The sequence below is a fragment of the Pristiophorus japonicus genome, chromosome 15 (assembly GCF_044704955.1).
Source record: "Pristiophorus japonicus isolate sPriJap1 chromosome 15, sPriJap1.hap1, whole genome shotgun sequence".
NCBI classification, from domain to species: Eukaryota; Metazoa; Chordata; class Chondrichthyes; family Pristiophoridae; genus Pristiophorus; species Pristiophorus japonicus.
The window spans coordinates 23289178-23305814 of record NC_091991.1 but is presented as its reverse complement, the minus strand read 5'-3'; the positions used below and the strand labels follow the sequence as shown (position 1 = coordinate 23305814).

Genomic DNA, 16637 nt, shown 5'->3' with positions numbered 1-16637 from the left:
ATACAAGAATATGTTTAGTTAATTGAATTGTTTTTTGACTTTTTATAGTGGGTAAATTTTGAGTTCCAGATCATAATGTTAAGACTCAATCCAGCCTGGACATTATAGGGCAAGGGATATACAGGAAAGTCTGGGAGAGGGAGGAAAAGCTTAAATGGAATGCTGTGTAATCAGTTTCAGGCCATTTGATTATATAAGTTGTAATTTGTTTCAATTTATAGTCCTGTCTGCTTATGTAGATCTGGATTAGTTTAAATAGTGTTCGAGAAACCACCATTTCTAAAGTTATGTTTTAACTGAGTGCTGACAGTCACGAAAGGAAAGCTGGGATATATTATTTAGTTTAAATACTTTGTACAGATTGAATCTCTCAAATCCGGCACTTTTATCTGGCTACCTCCCTCGTCCGGCATCATTTCCGGGTGGAGGGGGGGGGGTTCGCGACCCACGCTGTGTCCTGGGGCTAGTCGCTCCTCCTTTCCCCGCCACTTCCGGTGCTCCCTCTGGGGCCCGGTCGGCCTGCTGCGTCCTGAGGCTGGACGCATTTTGGGCCCAGCTTCGTCCTAGCAATCCTCCTGCCTGTCGTACCGCCACTGCTCCAAAGGTACAGATCTTGGTGCCACAGTGGAAGTTCCCGGCTGGCGGGAGCCGTCGGGGCAGTTCTTGTTGCAGCGGTCTGCTGGCGGGTCGCTGGTGCCGCTGCACGGGTACCCGTGGGAGGCAGTAGCCTTTCACCTAGTAGGTGGCGTTGAAGCTGTGACCGGTGCTGCCGGGCTCTGTGGTAGGAGACTGCAATCTGACCCCGGAAGAACTTGAGGGTGACAGGGCGCCGGTTGTTGTCGAAGGAGAGGGTCTGCAGCAGCCTGCCGTGCTCCTGGGCCGCCCCGTCGTGCACACGCACCCTCTCGCCGTAGCGCAGCTGCAGCACGATGAGCCAGCTGTCCTTAGTGTCCATCACGCAGATGCAGTGCAGCTGTGCCGCAGTACGCTGCGGGCGGAAGTAGTCGGGCAACGCGAAAGAGCTGCAGAAGTTGCCCCGCCTCTTGCCGCAACTCCTTCTCTCCCTTCTGCCTCCGGGCCGACCGAAGCAGGGCCCGAAATGCTGACCTCCCGTCATTCGGCAAATTCCCTTATCCAACACAGGCCAGGCCCCGAGGTTGCCGGATAAGAGGTTCAACCTGTATTTAAAAAGTGTAAAAATGATCATGCTGTTCCACTGAAAGTTCCATCGATTGCTGTGCAGTAAATGGTGCTCTTTGGTGGACTGATCTAAAAGAAACTGGGCATTTTTTTTCCATTTTGCCCCTCAACATGCCATCCCTCCCAGGTTGAGAACCATTGTGCCAATAGCATTCCCAGATCCAGTCCAGGAAGGCAAGTCTCCAATGCAGAGGTAGCTCAGGTCTTTCCATATATAGATTTAAAGTAATTGGAAATGTGAAGCAACAGTTATAATTAGTAGGGATCTGGCACTTGGTAAAATAAATTATCTGGCAAGGTTTTACCATTTATTTTGCAGGGTCCCCCATCAAAAGGTGCAGATATTTTCTGCAGGCCGTTCTAGGAAATGGTGGGTCGGGGAGATTCTCTTGAAGGAAGATGTCTAAATAAGGCTGAGGATTTAAAAAATTTCCCTCATGAGGAAAACTCTGGAGTAAAACTGAAAATATTTGTTGGAGGATCTCGGTGGGAATGTAGTGCTGATGCAGATTGAACGTTGTAGATTTTTCACCTGTGGACCCCTCTGCCTAAATGCTTCAGATGGTCAAAGTGCAATTATCTAGAAATTAATCTGTAGTTCATTGTTCAGGACAAAAGACAGTTGTGGCTTTCTTTGAGTCCCAAGTGATGGTGCTTTTGTTTTTTAGACAGGTGGTAGCTTCTTTGGAAGTGGAGGTTCCTGTAAACAAGGATCCTTCTAGGCTGAGGAGGTAAATCATCCTTGATAGCCAAGAAAAACTCTGATTAATGGTTGATTCATTTGACAGTTACCTTAATGACATGTCTGTTCCATTGGGGAAAAGAGTCATTAAACAAGTCCTGCTTAACTGCTCGTAATATTTTCAGTACACATCACTACTTTCTTTGGCAATCTTGTATTTAAAGTGGTTCAAAGACACTTCTAATCTGCAAAGCCCAGAGTTTCTGACTTGATATGACTTTTGAAAGATTCAGGCGAGAAAAGGTAGATTTTCAGCAGTCTATCATTGGTCTTTTTTTTTAAATCTCTTGGTTAATTTAGTCCTCAGCAGATTGCTTCCAACACTTGCCATTGTGGCATTTGTAATTTCAGAAAGAGTTGGTTAGTTTCTTGCCTTCGTGATCTTGTATAGCACATGGATAGGGCAATCATTTAGCTTCACCTAACATTCTTGCTTGGGATTGTCTTTTAAGTTCTATTTATAACTGGCGGTAACTATTTACACACCCTCGTAGTCGGCAGATGAATCATAGTTTTCATCAGTCTATGCTGTTTGTCTCATTTGAGGATGAAAACTTATGGAAGCCCATTGCTAAATAAAAGTTAGCAAAGTGGCTACTAGCAAGTGTCTCAAGTTATTCTGGAAAACCTGGCGCTCAATTTCGGCATTGCTTTAATATAGTAATGTGAGGAAAAATAGATTTGGTATTTTTCAGATATGATCTTCACTTTTTTTTTTCATTTTGTGTTCTACATATACAATACTCCTACTCTTAGTCTGTTCCTTTTAAGTATGGATTGTGGCATTTCATATTGATTCTCTTTAGGGTTTCTTTGCTATTTTATATTAGATCTTGTTTTGATTGGGATTAAAACCAGTAGAGAGGCTCCCTATATATTGGGATTGCAGGTCACCTGACTCTTGTGGTTTTAAAAAAAAAACAGATTTTTAAAACAAAGTACTCCCAGCTGATTTTTTTTTTCAGTGTTTGGATGATCTGCAGTATCCTATTGTACCTGGTGTTTGAACTTCAGTTGCAGAAACAGAGGATGACACTGCCTCAGAATAAATGTATAATTTGTGTAGGTACCGGTTTGTTCCAATACAGACTAAATTAAGATACTTATTGACCATAAGCAACAAGCAGAAAAATATACTTCTAGTATTTTGAGCATTCTGTATTTCAGGGATATGTGAATTCTCATTATAACGTTCTGTGATGCAGTGTCCATTACTATGTCCTCCTGAAGTGACATAACTGTTAGCGGCAATAATGAGTTAACTAGCATGTCCGACCATGCAAAACAATGAAATAAATGTAATTTTTAAAAAATAAATGTAATTTAAAAAAAAAAATGTTAGATTGATAAAAGATTTGCTTAAACTCTTTCCACTAAAGAGTAACTGTCTTCCTTTAGAAAACGTGAACGTTCGCGGGAGAGAGACCACAGTAGATCAAGAGAGAAAAGCAGACGCCACAAAGAGCGCTCACGAAGCCGTGATCGACATGACGACTATTACCGTGAAAGGAGTAGAGAGCGGGAAAGACATCGTGATCGTGAGCGAGATAGAGACAGAGAGAGAGACAGAGAACGGGAGTATCGTCATCGTTAAATAGGTGGGTTACTTTGTTCATTTATAATTGTGTAAAGTGACCTTGATTTGATTTTTCTACCTATTTTACAAACAGATTTTTGAGAATTCTTCAATTTTATACAGTAGCATTCGACTGGGACCTTGTGTACAGTTACACAGAAGCTGTATAGCACATTAGTCAAATAACATTCTTAAGAATCTTGGTAAGTATCGCCATTGAGATGGGTCGGTGTCTAACTTGCGATGAATGTCAATTGAGTTGCTGTATTTGACACTTCAATTCACAGATTAGAGCATTGCTTTTCATGTAAGAATTTAGGGAAAAAATCTGTTTTTGGGCACCAATTCATACCCTTCTCTCCATCCCTGTTACAATTCAGAATTTTGTCTGGTACGAAACTGAAACATTGCATGTTCTGAAATCATTATTTGTCAAAATTAAAATAGATATCCAATTAAGCAACACTGGTGCCTCTGGTGGCATGGAATTCCACATCAAATAGTATTGTTTTTCTGTCGTTACATTCTTTGTTTTCCCCCCCCCCCCATCATCTGCGTCCCTGTGCCACATCCAGCAAATGTAAATAGCCGTCTTCAGCACAAGATGCTGCAGACTACCATTTTTTCTTGTTGCAGATGGCTTCAGTGCTAAGCCCATTCATACAGCGCAGCTGGCTTTCGGAGACCTCCCTCTCACCTCCACCTAGTGGGGAAGGTTTGCAGCCAGGAAATTCTGTTCCATTGGGACTTGTGTGCTCAGTTGCTCCTTTACCAACTTTATAAATGGGCAATTTGCATATTGAAGGAATGCTTCAAGTAGAAGTAGATGTAAACTGACAAAGGGACAAATTTACCAGAAGTTTGTGCTGTAAAGGATAATGGAGTACTAAGCCCTTGAATGCACTGATAATTTTATTGTCATTAATGTTTCGGGTTTGTGCATTGAATTTTAAGTTTCTTTTCAGTAACTGGGTGATAGTCTTCATACTTTGGAGATGATGAGACTCTACCACTGAATAAAATCTTCAGATTCTGAGATACAGATTTTTACAGCAATCTAACATTCAGAAGACTAAACTGGTAATTTTGTGAGATGACTAGATTTATAGACTGTGTATAATTGGCCACAGTGATTTAATAATCTTAGGCAGGCCATTGTGGAGGTGTGAAGTAGAAAGGTTGAGATTCCTCACAGGGAAAGAAGGCCATGTTACCCTGCACAAAAGTCACAAGTATAGCGACCAGTTAATAATGGCATTTACAGAGGCCTTGTAACAAATTACCTGTTGATCCTGTGGCAGCGGATGGTGTCTGAAAATGGCGAAACCCATTTCAAGGATTTGGGTAGCGGTTTTTAATTGCACATTTCTCAAAGTGCAGGACATATCAAGTTGCTCCTGAGTGTTGGCTGACAGGAATATATTTTACCTCCGAGAAGCTTTCAGGTAAAACTTTTTTTTTTCAAGGTGTTTTATAGTCTATTTGTGACTGTTCAGATTGCTGCTGTTTGGCAGATAAACATTCCGTTTAAAGCTTTTAATTCTGTAAACCTAGTTGGTATAAATAGTCTTCCAACTGAGGACACTCCTGCATAATTAACTTGGAATAATTTTCAAAATAGAGCATGTGCTAATTGCTAATGTGGTTCAGTTTTGCATTTTATTGTGTGTGCAAGTTTGCACAGGCTTTTTGTTAGGCCAGATTTATCTTCCATCACCAAACTATAGCTTATTAAATGAGTAAAGAAATGATGCCATAACTTATTTGTATTGATGGCATTTTTCAGGGTTTTGAGCTAGTCCAAAGGAAACATAGTAATGCTGTGATCATACAAAAGATGTTCAAGTGATGTTTTGTGATGGTCTGCATTCTCTAAGTATCACGTGCAGAACAGCTGCGAAATGGCAATTTGGGTGACAGTTTACTTTTTAATTCCTACAGGTAAATGGGTTGATGTAATTGTGGAATGTTTTAATCTGTTTTTGGAGAAGCTTATTGTAAATTTAGTTTTAAAAACTTGAAATAACACAAACACATTCTTACCTCTTGACTGGAACTTTTGGGTTCTGATAGTCCAGTTAGAAATTGTTCAGAGTAACACTTTTTTGAGATGTGTTTTACAAATCCAGCCACTGGTGTTTGTAGAAGTATTGTAATTGTTTACATTATTTGAACTTCTAAATAGGATGTGTGTTGATAAAACAGTCTTGTTTATAGAGATTTCATCAAGGAAAACCAAAATGTTCAACATGCATTTTTAATACCTAGAGCTGCAATTGTATGGATTGTTGTCTACAACTTAATGGTTTCCTGTGGCGATGAACATTTTTACTCTGCAGTTTTTTAAAGTTGGGTCTAATATTAGATAATGCCATGGATGTTTTAAGGCCTGCATTGATGGTTTTTTGATAATATGGAGAAATGTGGTTGTACTATATTTTCAAGGAGTTGTGAATGTCTTTGTAGTATGCAGACTGCAATTTATATTTTATGAAAACAAAAAAAAGGCACTGACATGGCTATTTCCCACGTATTATGACTGCATTCATGATTCATTCAAAGTATGCCGGCAACAAATCAATTTGTTTTTAACCTTTGTAAGGTATTGCAACTTACAAAATTCATGAAACTAGCAATACCCAATTATTCAGATATACCACGGAGTATCAACACACATCCTCAATTACTATTTACATCCAAATTGAATGGCACTATTTAATATAAAGAACATTTTTGGTTAAGGGAATTTCAGGAGCTTGGGTTGTGAATTTAATTGCTTGAGCTTATTTGCCTTGGCTGGATGAGGTTAATAGTTCTGTTAAACTTGTATTCTATATTGTTCTCAATTACTTGAACATGGAACTGCACTAATTGTATTTGTGGGGCAATCTGTCCTAAAGCCCACAGTTAGGGGAGTATATGCAGTGGGTTGTAGGGAAATAAGAACAATGGAATCAAAAATCTGTGCACATTTTTATTCTACTATACTGGTCAATTATCATTCTCCTTGCTCTTCAATCCCAACTCCAGTTGAAACGATGTCTCCCTTGCTGGATACATTAATATCAGTTTATGAACAAGTTTCAAAGTTTTAGGTTTACTGGAGCATGCCAAAGGTTAATTGTTTCAATTCAAGAGATTTGTGTACACTTGAGGCCTGGTTGACTTCGGAAGGAATGTATTTTTACAACACATAATGCAATTCCTTAAAAGTTGCCACTCTAGGAATGCCTGTAGTGATGAAAACAATATTGAATAGATGATATATACGCCAATGATGTATTGCTACCTTAAAGCCATGATACCAGAAAACAAAAGCTATTTACACATAAGCCACTAGATCAGGTTTCTGTTCCTTTTTAATCGTGTTAAAATTGTTAATGCCTTGTCTATAAGGACATATAATTCAGGTGCCACATGTAGCTTTTTCTAAATGCTTCCACTACTTGGCATTTATCCTGTATAATATTACAGATAATGTCAAGGATGTTTTAAGGCCTGCATTGATGCACAGTATTCTCTAGAACAGATTCAAACAGTTGCTGTTCATATTTTTAAAATGTAAGAAACAGTAAAATCCATGTGAAGTGTCAAATTAAATCAGTGAGAACAGAAGCTATAATAAATATTTTGCCCATAATCGTCTGGTAACTTGAATTCATGAGTGTGAAGGGGCAATTGAGTCAGTTATTTCCCTTTCACACTCCAGAATTTAAAAGCTTTTTAGTACACTCAACACTAGTATTAAATCCTATTTCAATTTGATAAAAGTTATTTGGTAGAAAGCAAAATGTTTAAAGTTTTTTGTCGGGGGGTGCTAGATGTTGAGTGTACTTGTATCGAAAAATATCTCAAGTTTTGGGGTAAGTTCATTGAACCTATGTGTTACAATATTTTCCAAGAAGCATCCCATGTAATTTGCCAGCAACCTTAAGTTTTGTGTTTCAGTAAAAGTTAATAAAGCAATTTAAATAAATCCGGTAAATCTAGTATGGCTTTTAAAATGTCACCAAATTTGTTGATTTATGTGCATCAAACTATTCCTTTCAAAAAAGATATAATTTTAACGGTGGTGCCTTAATTCAAGTACTTGGTGATTTGACACTGTATTTCAATGGTGGTTGGCACCTGTAACTTCAGACTAATTTTAAATATTTTGTTTGCCTTGTGTAAAAGATTGAATCAGGTGGTGTCTGCATTTTTTCCGCACAGTCTATACATACACATTATGTAAAATGTATTAGTCTTGTTCTTGCCTAATTTTCAGTTACATTATAAGCTGCTAAATTGGATCTTTCCTGTTCCTATTTATTTTGCGTTGCCTTTCCTGACTTCCATTTTCCCTTGGGTTTCTAATGGAAAAACTAGTGCAATTGCTGTTACCCTACAATGAAAACATGGCTGGCCCTTGTAGCTAGCAAAAGCCTAATTATTTAATCTTCTGATTCCGAATTTCAAAATAAAATCAGATTCCTATGTTGCTTCACAACTTCTCATACTTTGAATTGTTTTGGCTGCCGGAAAACTTGATTCTCCAGTGAGATGTCCCAATTTAAAATCAATCTTGTGTTGCACCTTCCACTATTTGCTTGTATCAACTTTTTTTTTCTTCAAATTTAGATAACCTGTCTAGTCTGGTGGTTTTTTTTGTAAACCAGTAGTTATGTAGTGTTTATTGTGCCATTTTCACAAAGTTGCAGAAAATTTCTATTTCATCGTTAGGAAACCATTTAGGGATATAATGCCTTAAAATGGTGAATAAGATAATATTGTTAATGGTTGTCTTGTATACAGGCCACAATTTGCATTAGGAATTAGCCATAGTGATCAAAACTAGAGACTTGTACAAAATTCTCCTATTGTAAAATAATTTTTGTATATTATGTAAACGCTGTAAAATGCTGGTTTTGTTACCTGTATAGTATAATTTTTAAATAACCTGTCATATGGGTGTGAAAAAATTGCTTTGTAATTATATTTTGAATATGTGGTCAGTAAATTCATTAATTGTCCCTCTTGTAATTTCAAAATCCTAAATATCAAATCCCTTGTATTCTGTGCCATTTCTCATTGTTTTTTTTTATTGGGTGATTTCCTAATTATATCTGGATTATGAATGTTTTGATAATCCTTAAAGCTGCATATGGTTAGATTGGTTATATATTTTTTGGTGGAATAGAAATTATGTGCATTCGTTTGTGATCCATATTTGGATTCTGCTTCAAACTTTTTTTTTAAATGGCTTAGTCAACTGAATTCTGTATTTTTCCCCAACCTTATTTCTTTGGACAAATTGCCTAGAAAGAAGAAAAAGTTTTGCCTATTGGCTGTATTTTGCTAAACTGGCTTAAACATTCTACTTGTTTCTTTACAAGACCCATTGAAGCTTCAGATGTTTTATATTAGTATTCCAAAAATATTAATAGTACAGAAAGTAATCATAGATGTTAAATGTCTGAATAAATGTTCTATGATTCCAGTGTGCCTTATAAAGGTTTGCACATTGCAGAGTTTGCATTGTAAAAGCTGGACGCTGATTATTTCCTTTGTTGGTATCAAGACTTCCTTCTTAAGCTTTTTTAAAATTTTGATAGTGCCTATATAATCACCATGAGACATTATTTCCCATCTTGAGACCCTAGGACATGGATTTGCCATATTTACATATGTGCATTTAATAAAGTTGTTAGAAGTGATTTTACATGTTGGTTTATTCATTTAATGGAAGTTTGCTTTCAACACATTGCACCACAAAACCATCTCCAAGGATTTAGTCCTCCAGCATGATTAAAATTAGAAATCGTGTTTTTTGATTGTAATGCGTGGTACTATAAATAAAATCTGTAGTATGTGAACAAGCTTGTAACAATTAACATTAGCCCTATTGCACATGTTTATGCCCACTTTCTGTCATTGCATGGAATTGCTTTAAATCTGTTGGTTATCATTTGCCACATGCCAAGTCATTAGGCACTAGCTGTTTGATTTTTTTTTTTGAAGTCAGGATAAATTTGCTAAAATGTTACTGCCATAGATTCATTGCAATCAAGGGGGGGGGGGGGGAGGCTATTCTGAAAATCTTAAGCATTGTGCCAAAGGTATATAGATAAACCCATATTTATGACTTTGCCAACTTGTGTTTTAAAAATTGTTGGTCAGAGGCACCGCAACACAGACCTTTTTAACAGGACCACTTCTCCACTAAGTTGACTTGCACACCATTGCTTATTGATGAGATACACAATTACCTGCTGGCTAGCAGGTGAATGCATAAAACACAGGAATAAGAGATTCTAAGACCAATGAGAAGAGACTGTATGCTAGATATTAAGACAGTTCAAAAAAAGTAAGCTTTGAAACCACTACAAGGTATGGTAAGAAAGTGGGACTGAAAAAGATTGGTCTTAAATTCCCCTTGCAACACTGCACCAGTGGTGGAGTTCTTGATCTGATAGTGATTAACACCTGGAAAGGACAATCAGATCAGGTAGGGTAGTCAAAGAAAGAAAGACTTGCATTTATATAACGCCTTTCACAACCACCGGTTGCAGCTAATGAAGTACTTTTGGAGTGCAGTCACTGTTGTAATGAATTAGTAGTGGGGAAAGGCGAGGTCATCAAGTGTGGTGTATAGCAAACACTTCCATTTCTGTTTTCAGTACAGACACCTTTGCAATGGTGGGCCAGTAGCTTCAATTTAATACCTCGATACTATTGAAACTATTGCTGCCAGAAAATTCTTCATGTAGCATACACCTCCACATCATTCTCAGAACAAAAATCTTGTACAAAACGATTACGTTTCCAAAGTTCACAATGTAGAAATTAGATCAAAATTGTTGTTATATAGGGGGAAGAGCGAGGAAGACTTTGCACCACCATTATTTTGCGGCCAAAATGTGTTGAAATTAATTTGTGCAACACATGAGTAAAAATTGGCTTCACCTGTATTTTCATCACAATTACCTTGAGTAGAAGATATCATTGGGGGATGGGAAATCATTATTTAAATATGCTTTTGTCTTTGAAATATTGAGCATTTACAAACACATGAAACGTATTTGGGAATGGCAAATGCCTGGCTGGGTATGCTTAAAACTTATTTCCATTTGAAATTTAGTACTCTTGTTACAATTTCCACTTATTTAGGAACTTTTAATAGCCCCATTGGGTGCACCAGTTCTGTAAAATGTTGATAGATTTAAAAAGTTAACCATTAAACAAGCAGTAGGAGGTGCTATAACTTACCATTCATGGCTCTAGCATTAATGAGTTTGTGGATCTCTAGCTTCAATTTCTTGGCCCAACTGCAGTGCATAGTGGTGTAATTTTAGGCATTATTTGTGTATCCAAACATCATAAGCTGTTTGTTTTGAGATACGGTTGAGCATTGTGTAGCCAGAGTAGATTTAATTTCTTTGCAGGAGCGAGTCACTACTTGTGACTCTCATTTTCTTCGGGTATAGTTTCACTATCATTTTGGGTTTGCTGTTATGAATGGATTGTCCCAACATGACAAGCGGGTGGCCAGATCAAATGTCCAAACGAGCTATATTTTCTAGTGTATATTCTCAACTCTCATTTCTAAATTAATGTTCTGTAACACTAGTTAACCCATGTTGAACGTGACCCAAATAAATAATTTTAACTATCTGCATGTTTCCTTTGCATATCTCAGTTAGTGAATATGCTGTCAATTTTGTTAAGCTGTATAATTTTAGCCATTCCTATTGAACTGAATTGATGTTATTTGTATTGCCCTAAACTACCTATAAAATAATGTTTGCTAAATTGTGAACATACTAAAAAATAGTATGGATTAATATCCCTTTTTTATTAATTTGGCCTAACATTTAGAGATGTCTATAATTGTAATCTTTTGATTATTTCTACAAAAGATCTGTTCTTCAGATCACCAATGTATTCATTATCTGTATCAACATTTTCTTTTGATCATGTTTATTATCATGTGTGTTACAAATCCCTCGTGATTTAATGTTTTATTATGGCCCACTTGTAATTATCATGCATTGTAACACAAATTTGGTGAACATTAGTCATCTGTGTTGGATCCACTAACCATCCACAATGTTCAATTTTAGTATGGAGAATCAGAAATATTGAAGATTATTACAGCAGTGATTTTAAAAAAAAATTAATTAACCGCCTCTGCCCGACATAGAATCAGTTATGGGGTCGTCTGCCCCGATGATTCACTCCCAATCTCTTAACCATTGGAGGATCAAGTCACTTGTGCTGCTTGAGTAGAGTCCTAGGAGCAGGTTTCCTTTTGTTCTTCTAGATGGGGAATGGTGTTGTCTAAGGATGAAGAAACAAGTTGGCTGGGTAAAAAGATTTATTGAATGTGGCTAATCGACTCAAAAATTATCAGGAACTCAAAATTCCTTAACTTCTGACCAATCTTTAAGTGTGATGCTTTTTAGGGTAGATTTGTTAACATTTGGATGGTAACTTGGGCACAGCACAGGACTGACTGACTATTGGATTATGGTCACCTGTTCTCCATTTTAGATGTGTGCTTCACTTCAATCGCTCACTGCCGAGGCAGGTGGGAGGGTGTTTGAATATCCTTTGAATCTGCAAACCGCAGTGGCAACTTCAATCATGCTTTAGTTTAGGATCAATCCTAGTAATTGCGTACTGTTTGTTGTCAACAGTGAAGGTACAGTATTTACTTTTTAGATGCAGCTGTTGTCGTCAGTAGCATTAGCATATCACTTAATGATTAAATAAATCTACTTTGAAATGTTAGAGTATTAACTGTTGCAGTATTTACATTTATTTTTAGATGTTGGTTATTGTATTTTACCACTGATACCTTTTTATAGACTGGTGACACTGGATAACTAAGTGGCTAATGAATGCTTGCACTTCATGAGTGACCCACAATTCACAGTTCATAACTTGTGTAATGGTATTACTGTTGTGCACTGGATTTTGAAGTAATTGTGTGATTTCATCAAAACCAACAAAACTAATTTTACAGAATTATATCTAGTTTCAACTGTAGCATTAATTATTGGATTTATGACATTTTGAATTTTATGTTCAAATCTAAATTAAAAGTTACACAATGGTATGCCTTCAAATTTAATCCATGGTGCAATTTAAGCAAGCTTTTTGTGTGTGGGGGGGGGGGGGGCGGTTATGGTGCGGCCTTGGGGAAATGCTGTCTCATGGGGATGACATGAAATATAGGTTCAATTTTATTGTGTTGCATGGTTCAGATGATTACTGAAAATCTAGTGTGTTAACAGATGTGGCATTGCAACATTCTAGATTCCTGCAAAACTGGATTGGTTCTCTTGATAAAATTCTAATTTGTATGGCCTTGAATATTTAACAGACTGTACCATTCGTAATTGAACAAAACATTAAAACATACAAAAACAGCCTGCAATGCTGTTTGAATATAGTCAAAACACTGCTACTTAAGGCCACCCAAGGGATTTTATTAAGATACCTAGTCTGCTGCATTGTGAAGTTTCTGGATAACTTGAGGGAAAACATGGTTTGCAGTAAACTTTTTTTTACACAGTGGATGCCGTCAGCAGCTGGGTTCCAAGAGTAGTTAACACAATCTTATCTTTACTCTTTCTGCTATTAAGTAATGGCATTCACAGTAGACAAATGGCATCCACAGTAGACTAATGGCTAATTTAACTAATGGTGCTGACAGTAGTTGCTGTAAATACGTTTTGAGAAAACTATGAATTACAGGACATGGGGAAACTTGTGGCTGTTACAAAATGTTGCTAAATTGTTTTAATGGTTTTATTCAGATTGAAATAAATTAGATGACATGATTTAAATAGAAGATAATGTTGAGAGCTTTAGCCTGAAGCAATGTATATCTGCATGTCTGGATATTCTACAAGAACCCCAATCTTTTTTTTGTAAGGTGCAATATATTGACTATTTTCCAACAAGTGCCATTTATCAATTTGTGTCTTTATTGAAAATGTGTTTCCTGTTTGAAAGGGAGTATTTCCAAATAAATGAGCCCACTTGTGACCTTTGACCTGTAGCAGAAGTATCCCTCTAAGTTTCTCTCTTTATCTGCAGTTGTATAACTTCTGATTTCCTCTCTCAACTACTTCTCTATTTTGTAGTGTTTGGTGCAAACCTTCACAGTAAGGGCTGTAAAATCAACCGTGTCTTAACGTATATTTTAGTTTGTCAAGTAATACCATTATAGCTTTGCACTCAGTAAAATGTGGCTGTTACCTCACTATAACAATTTTGAAATGAACTGAAAGATTTAAAACTTGGCCAAACACATCTCTGAACTAGAGTGGGCAAGTAGTTACCATTTTACTGAGTCAGTTGATGCAAGGTCACAATCGGGCTCAGATTTCATGTGAGAAATGTTTTCTGATGAGTCTGAGTGGTAGTTTTAAAACTGACCGTTTCGTTTTTTTTTAAATACGGTTTACTTCTAAATGTGACTGAAAAATGCTTTTGACTTGTGTTAATCATTTAATTTACTGATGTGTAGCATAATATTGGTCTTGAAAATGCATATTGTGAAATTTTTAGAATGTGGAACAGTATTTGGAAAGTTTGCAACTGTACTGATTGAAAATTTTAACTTTCAGATTACTTTGATCTAAAATATTTGTTTAAATATTAATGCAGTTCAAGTTACCAATATTAATACACAAATGCATGATTTACGATATGTACCTCAGTAAAATCAGTATGATGGTGTAAAGTATGTACAAACGTAGTCAGGGAAGAACAAAATCTACATCATGAATTTTGACACATTACAGCTGTCTGAAAAGAACGTCTCCAGATAAAAGAAACAACAAAGGCTCTTCACAGAAAAGACTGCCCTTTATCCATCTGTTGGAATTTCATGGTTGAACAGGAATTCTCAGGCTACGTGGTTAAATGGAGCAACAGTAACGAATAAAGCAAATCCACTGTAATGGTAACTGATTGCTCTATATTTTTTTTATGTTGCTTGATTAACCATTTTATTTGGACACAACCTGTGTGACTTAAAAGTTACTAAAAGCTTTGGCAACTCTTCGTATTCTAAGCGTTAGACGTACATGACGTGTAAACAATTAAAAGTCGTTAGCTTCACTGTTTTTATAGTTCTTTCATCTTGTTACCAAAATTGTTACAAAAATGTTAATGTTCGAATAATGACTGTAAGCAGCTCAGTTTCAGTTTATCAAAATAGATGTACTATTAGTGTTGTAATAAACTGTTAAATGGAGCCTACGGTTGTGTAGATTATGCAAGTTCTCATTCAGTTTCTTGATGTTGAATCCTTTTGATGGCTGTATGTTGTGGTGTATTAATTTGATAAATTCCAACATCTTGTATAATTTGCCCCAGTTGGTTTGGAGCTTGTATTAGTCAACCTCCCAGTTTTAATACAGGCGCATCTTGATGATGATAGAAATCCAGATGTGGTTGGTTGAGGACATTTTTAACGCATTCATTTCGCATCTTGGACATAAAAACCTCAGCAAAATAATGTGTGACAAACACTGCTTTTGTAGAGAAACTTTTTTTCCTGTTTTGTATGTCAAAACATAGTGTCTTGGACATGAAATTCTGATTTTAGTGAAAGGAATTTTTAATGTCCTGTTTTAATTCTGATTTTATATGCCTCTGCTACCTCAATTGAGGAGAGGAATGGTTTACTTCAAAAATGTTAAAGCAGTTGCATTGTATTATAATGCAGGCTATTTATTTGGGACTGCCAAATACTTAAGACTTTTTTAACTAATTGAACACAAGACAATCTGAATATAATTAGAAGTAGATGCCCATGTTCTAAGTTTTTCCTGTGGTAATTGAAACTGAAAGCTCTATCTGTGTTCATTTTATCTTAAGAGTTTGAATTTGAAAACCACCAAAACCTCTACACACTGCTTTTTACTTTGTGTAGATTTCTAGCTTTCAGCAGAAGATGGAGTTAATGTCCAGTATTTTTCTGTAGCCCTAGTTTCTGAAAATTAGCTGAAAAGGTGTGTCTAAAAGCATATATGGCCATAAGGGCAGTTTGTGTAGATTAACTTTTGATGGTTTTAATGTTCTTGTACAAATCTGGAACAAAACAAGGATAGCAGTTTCAACTGTTTGTATGTTAGCACTATTTTTGCACTGAAAAGTCATAAATGTTAAATGTGTGAAACTAATACCTGGCCAAATACAAAAATGTTTAAGCTGTTTGAAGGATGTGCTTTGGAGCTGAGGTGTGATCAGTCTAAAGCACATCTCAGTTGCAAAATGGTATGTCCTGAGTTTCTACAGTAATGCAATAAAAATGACGATTCGTTGGGTGACTGGTTGCTCTAGTGGTAGTATTTGACTCCCATTTAGAGGCCCTGGTTTTGAGTTCCACTGTTCACTGAGTTTGAGACTCAGCTACCTTCTTTGGGACGGTTTCCTCAGTTCTCCCGAGGGCACTAGATAGGAGTGTCTTTATGATAGTGCTTTAACTCGGATGAAAAATTAGCTGGGAGATGTTATCCTATCCCATAGTGTGCCTCCTTTTGCTAATCTGGAACTGTTGATAGCATCAGTGGAGAAGTTTGTTGTTCAGACTGTCTCTAATGGGCAAATTTCAGCACCAGAGGTGCGATACTTAAATTTACCCTCTCTGTTTGAGAGTAGATGTTTTTTTTTAAAAAGACTGGTCATACTTTCTCTTAAACTAAGCCAGCGACAAGTTATTTTTGGTTCCTCCCGACATTAAACACATCAGCATTGTTTGCAAGTAGTCAGCAAGTAGTAATTCCTACCCTTAAATCTCACACCATACCAATGTTTTAGACATGCTCTCTTTTTGGGGGAGGGAGGGGGTGGTGAATTTGACGTAATTTTGGAGTCCGTATAACCAACCGATGGTTCACTGTCTTGTGTGATTGTGCAAAACTTTTATGTTTTCTACAATTCAGTAGTCTCTTTAAAAATGCCAAGTGTCTACCATACCTGTTTTTTTTAATTCTAAAAGTGGTAGCTTTGTTTTTTCTGTATTTTTGTTTTGCTGGGTTGTTTCTGATCTAAACCAGCGACTATTTGTTAGCCAACCATTGAAAAGAGGTCATATTTATTTAACATGAAATTACTTCA

At 36.7% G+C, this 16637-nt stretch overlaps 1 protein-coding gene across 2 annotated transcripts in view; it reads left to right on the top strand.

Annotated features, from left to right (window-relative positions):
• The window catches only part of cpsf6 (cleavage and polyadenylation specific factor 6), a 32396-nt gene extending 16549 nt beyond the window's left edge, over positions 1 to 15847 (top strand). Inside the window, exons 9-10 of one of the 2 annotated variants that reach the window (XM_070900225.1) lie at positions 3341 to 3540; positions 14315 to 15847. In XM_070900225.1, coding sequence (XP_070756326.1) covers positions 3341 to 3536 — 196 coding nt within the window. In that variant the 3' untranslated portion in view covers positions 3537 to 3540; positions 14315 to 15847. Of the gene's footprint in view, positions 1 to 3340; positions 3541 to 4898; positions 8618 to 14314 lie in introns of those variants that run through there. The other variant, XM_070900226.1, reaches the window with a different exon arrangement.
• The last annotated feature ends 790 nt before the right edge of the window (positions 15848 to 16637 follow it).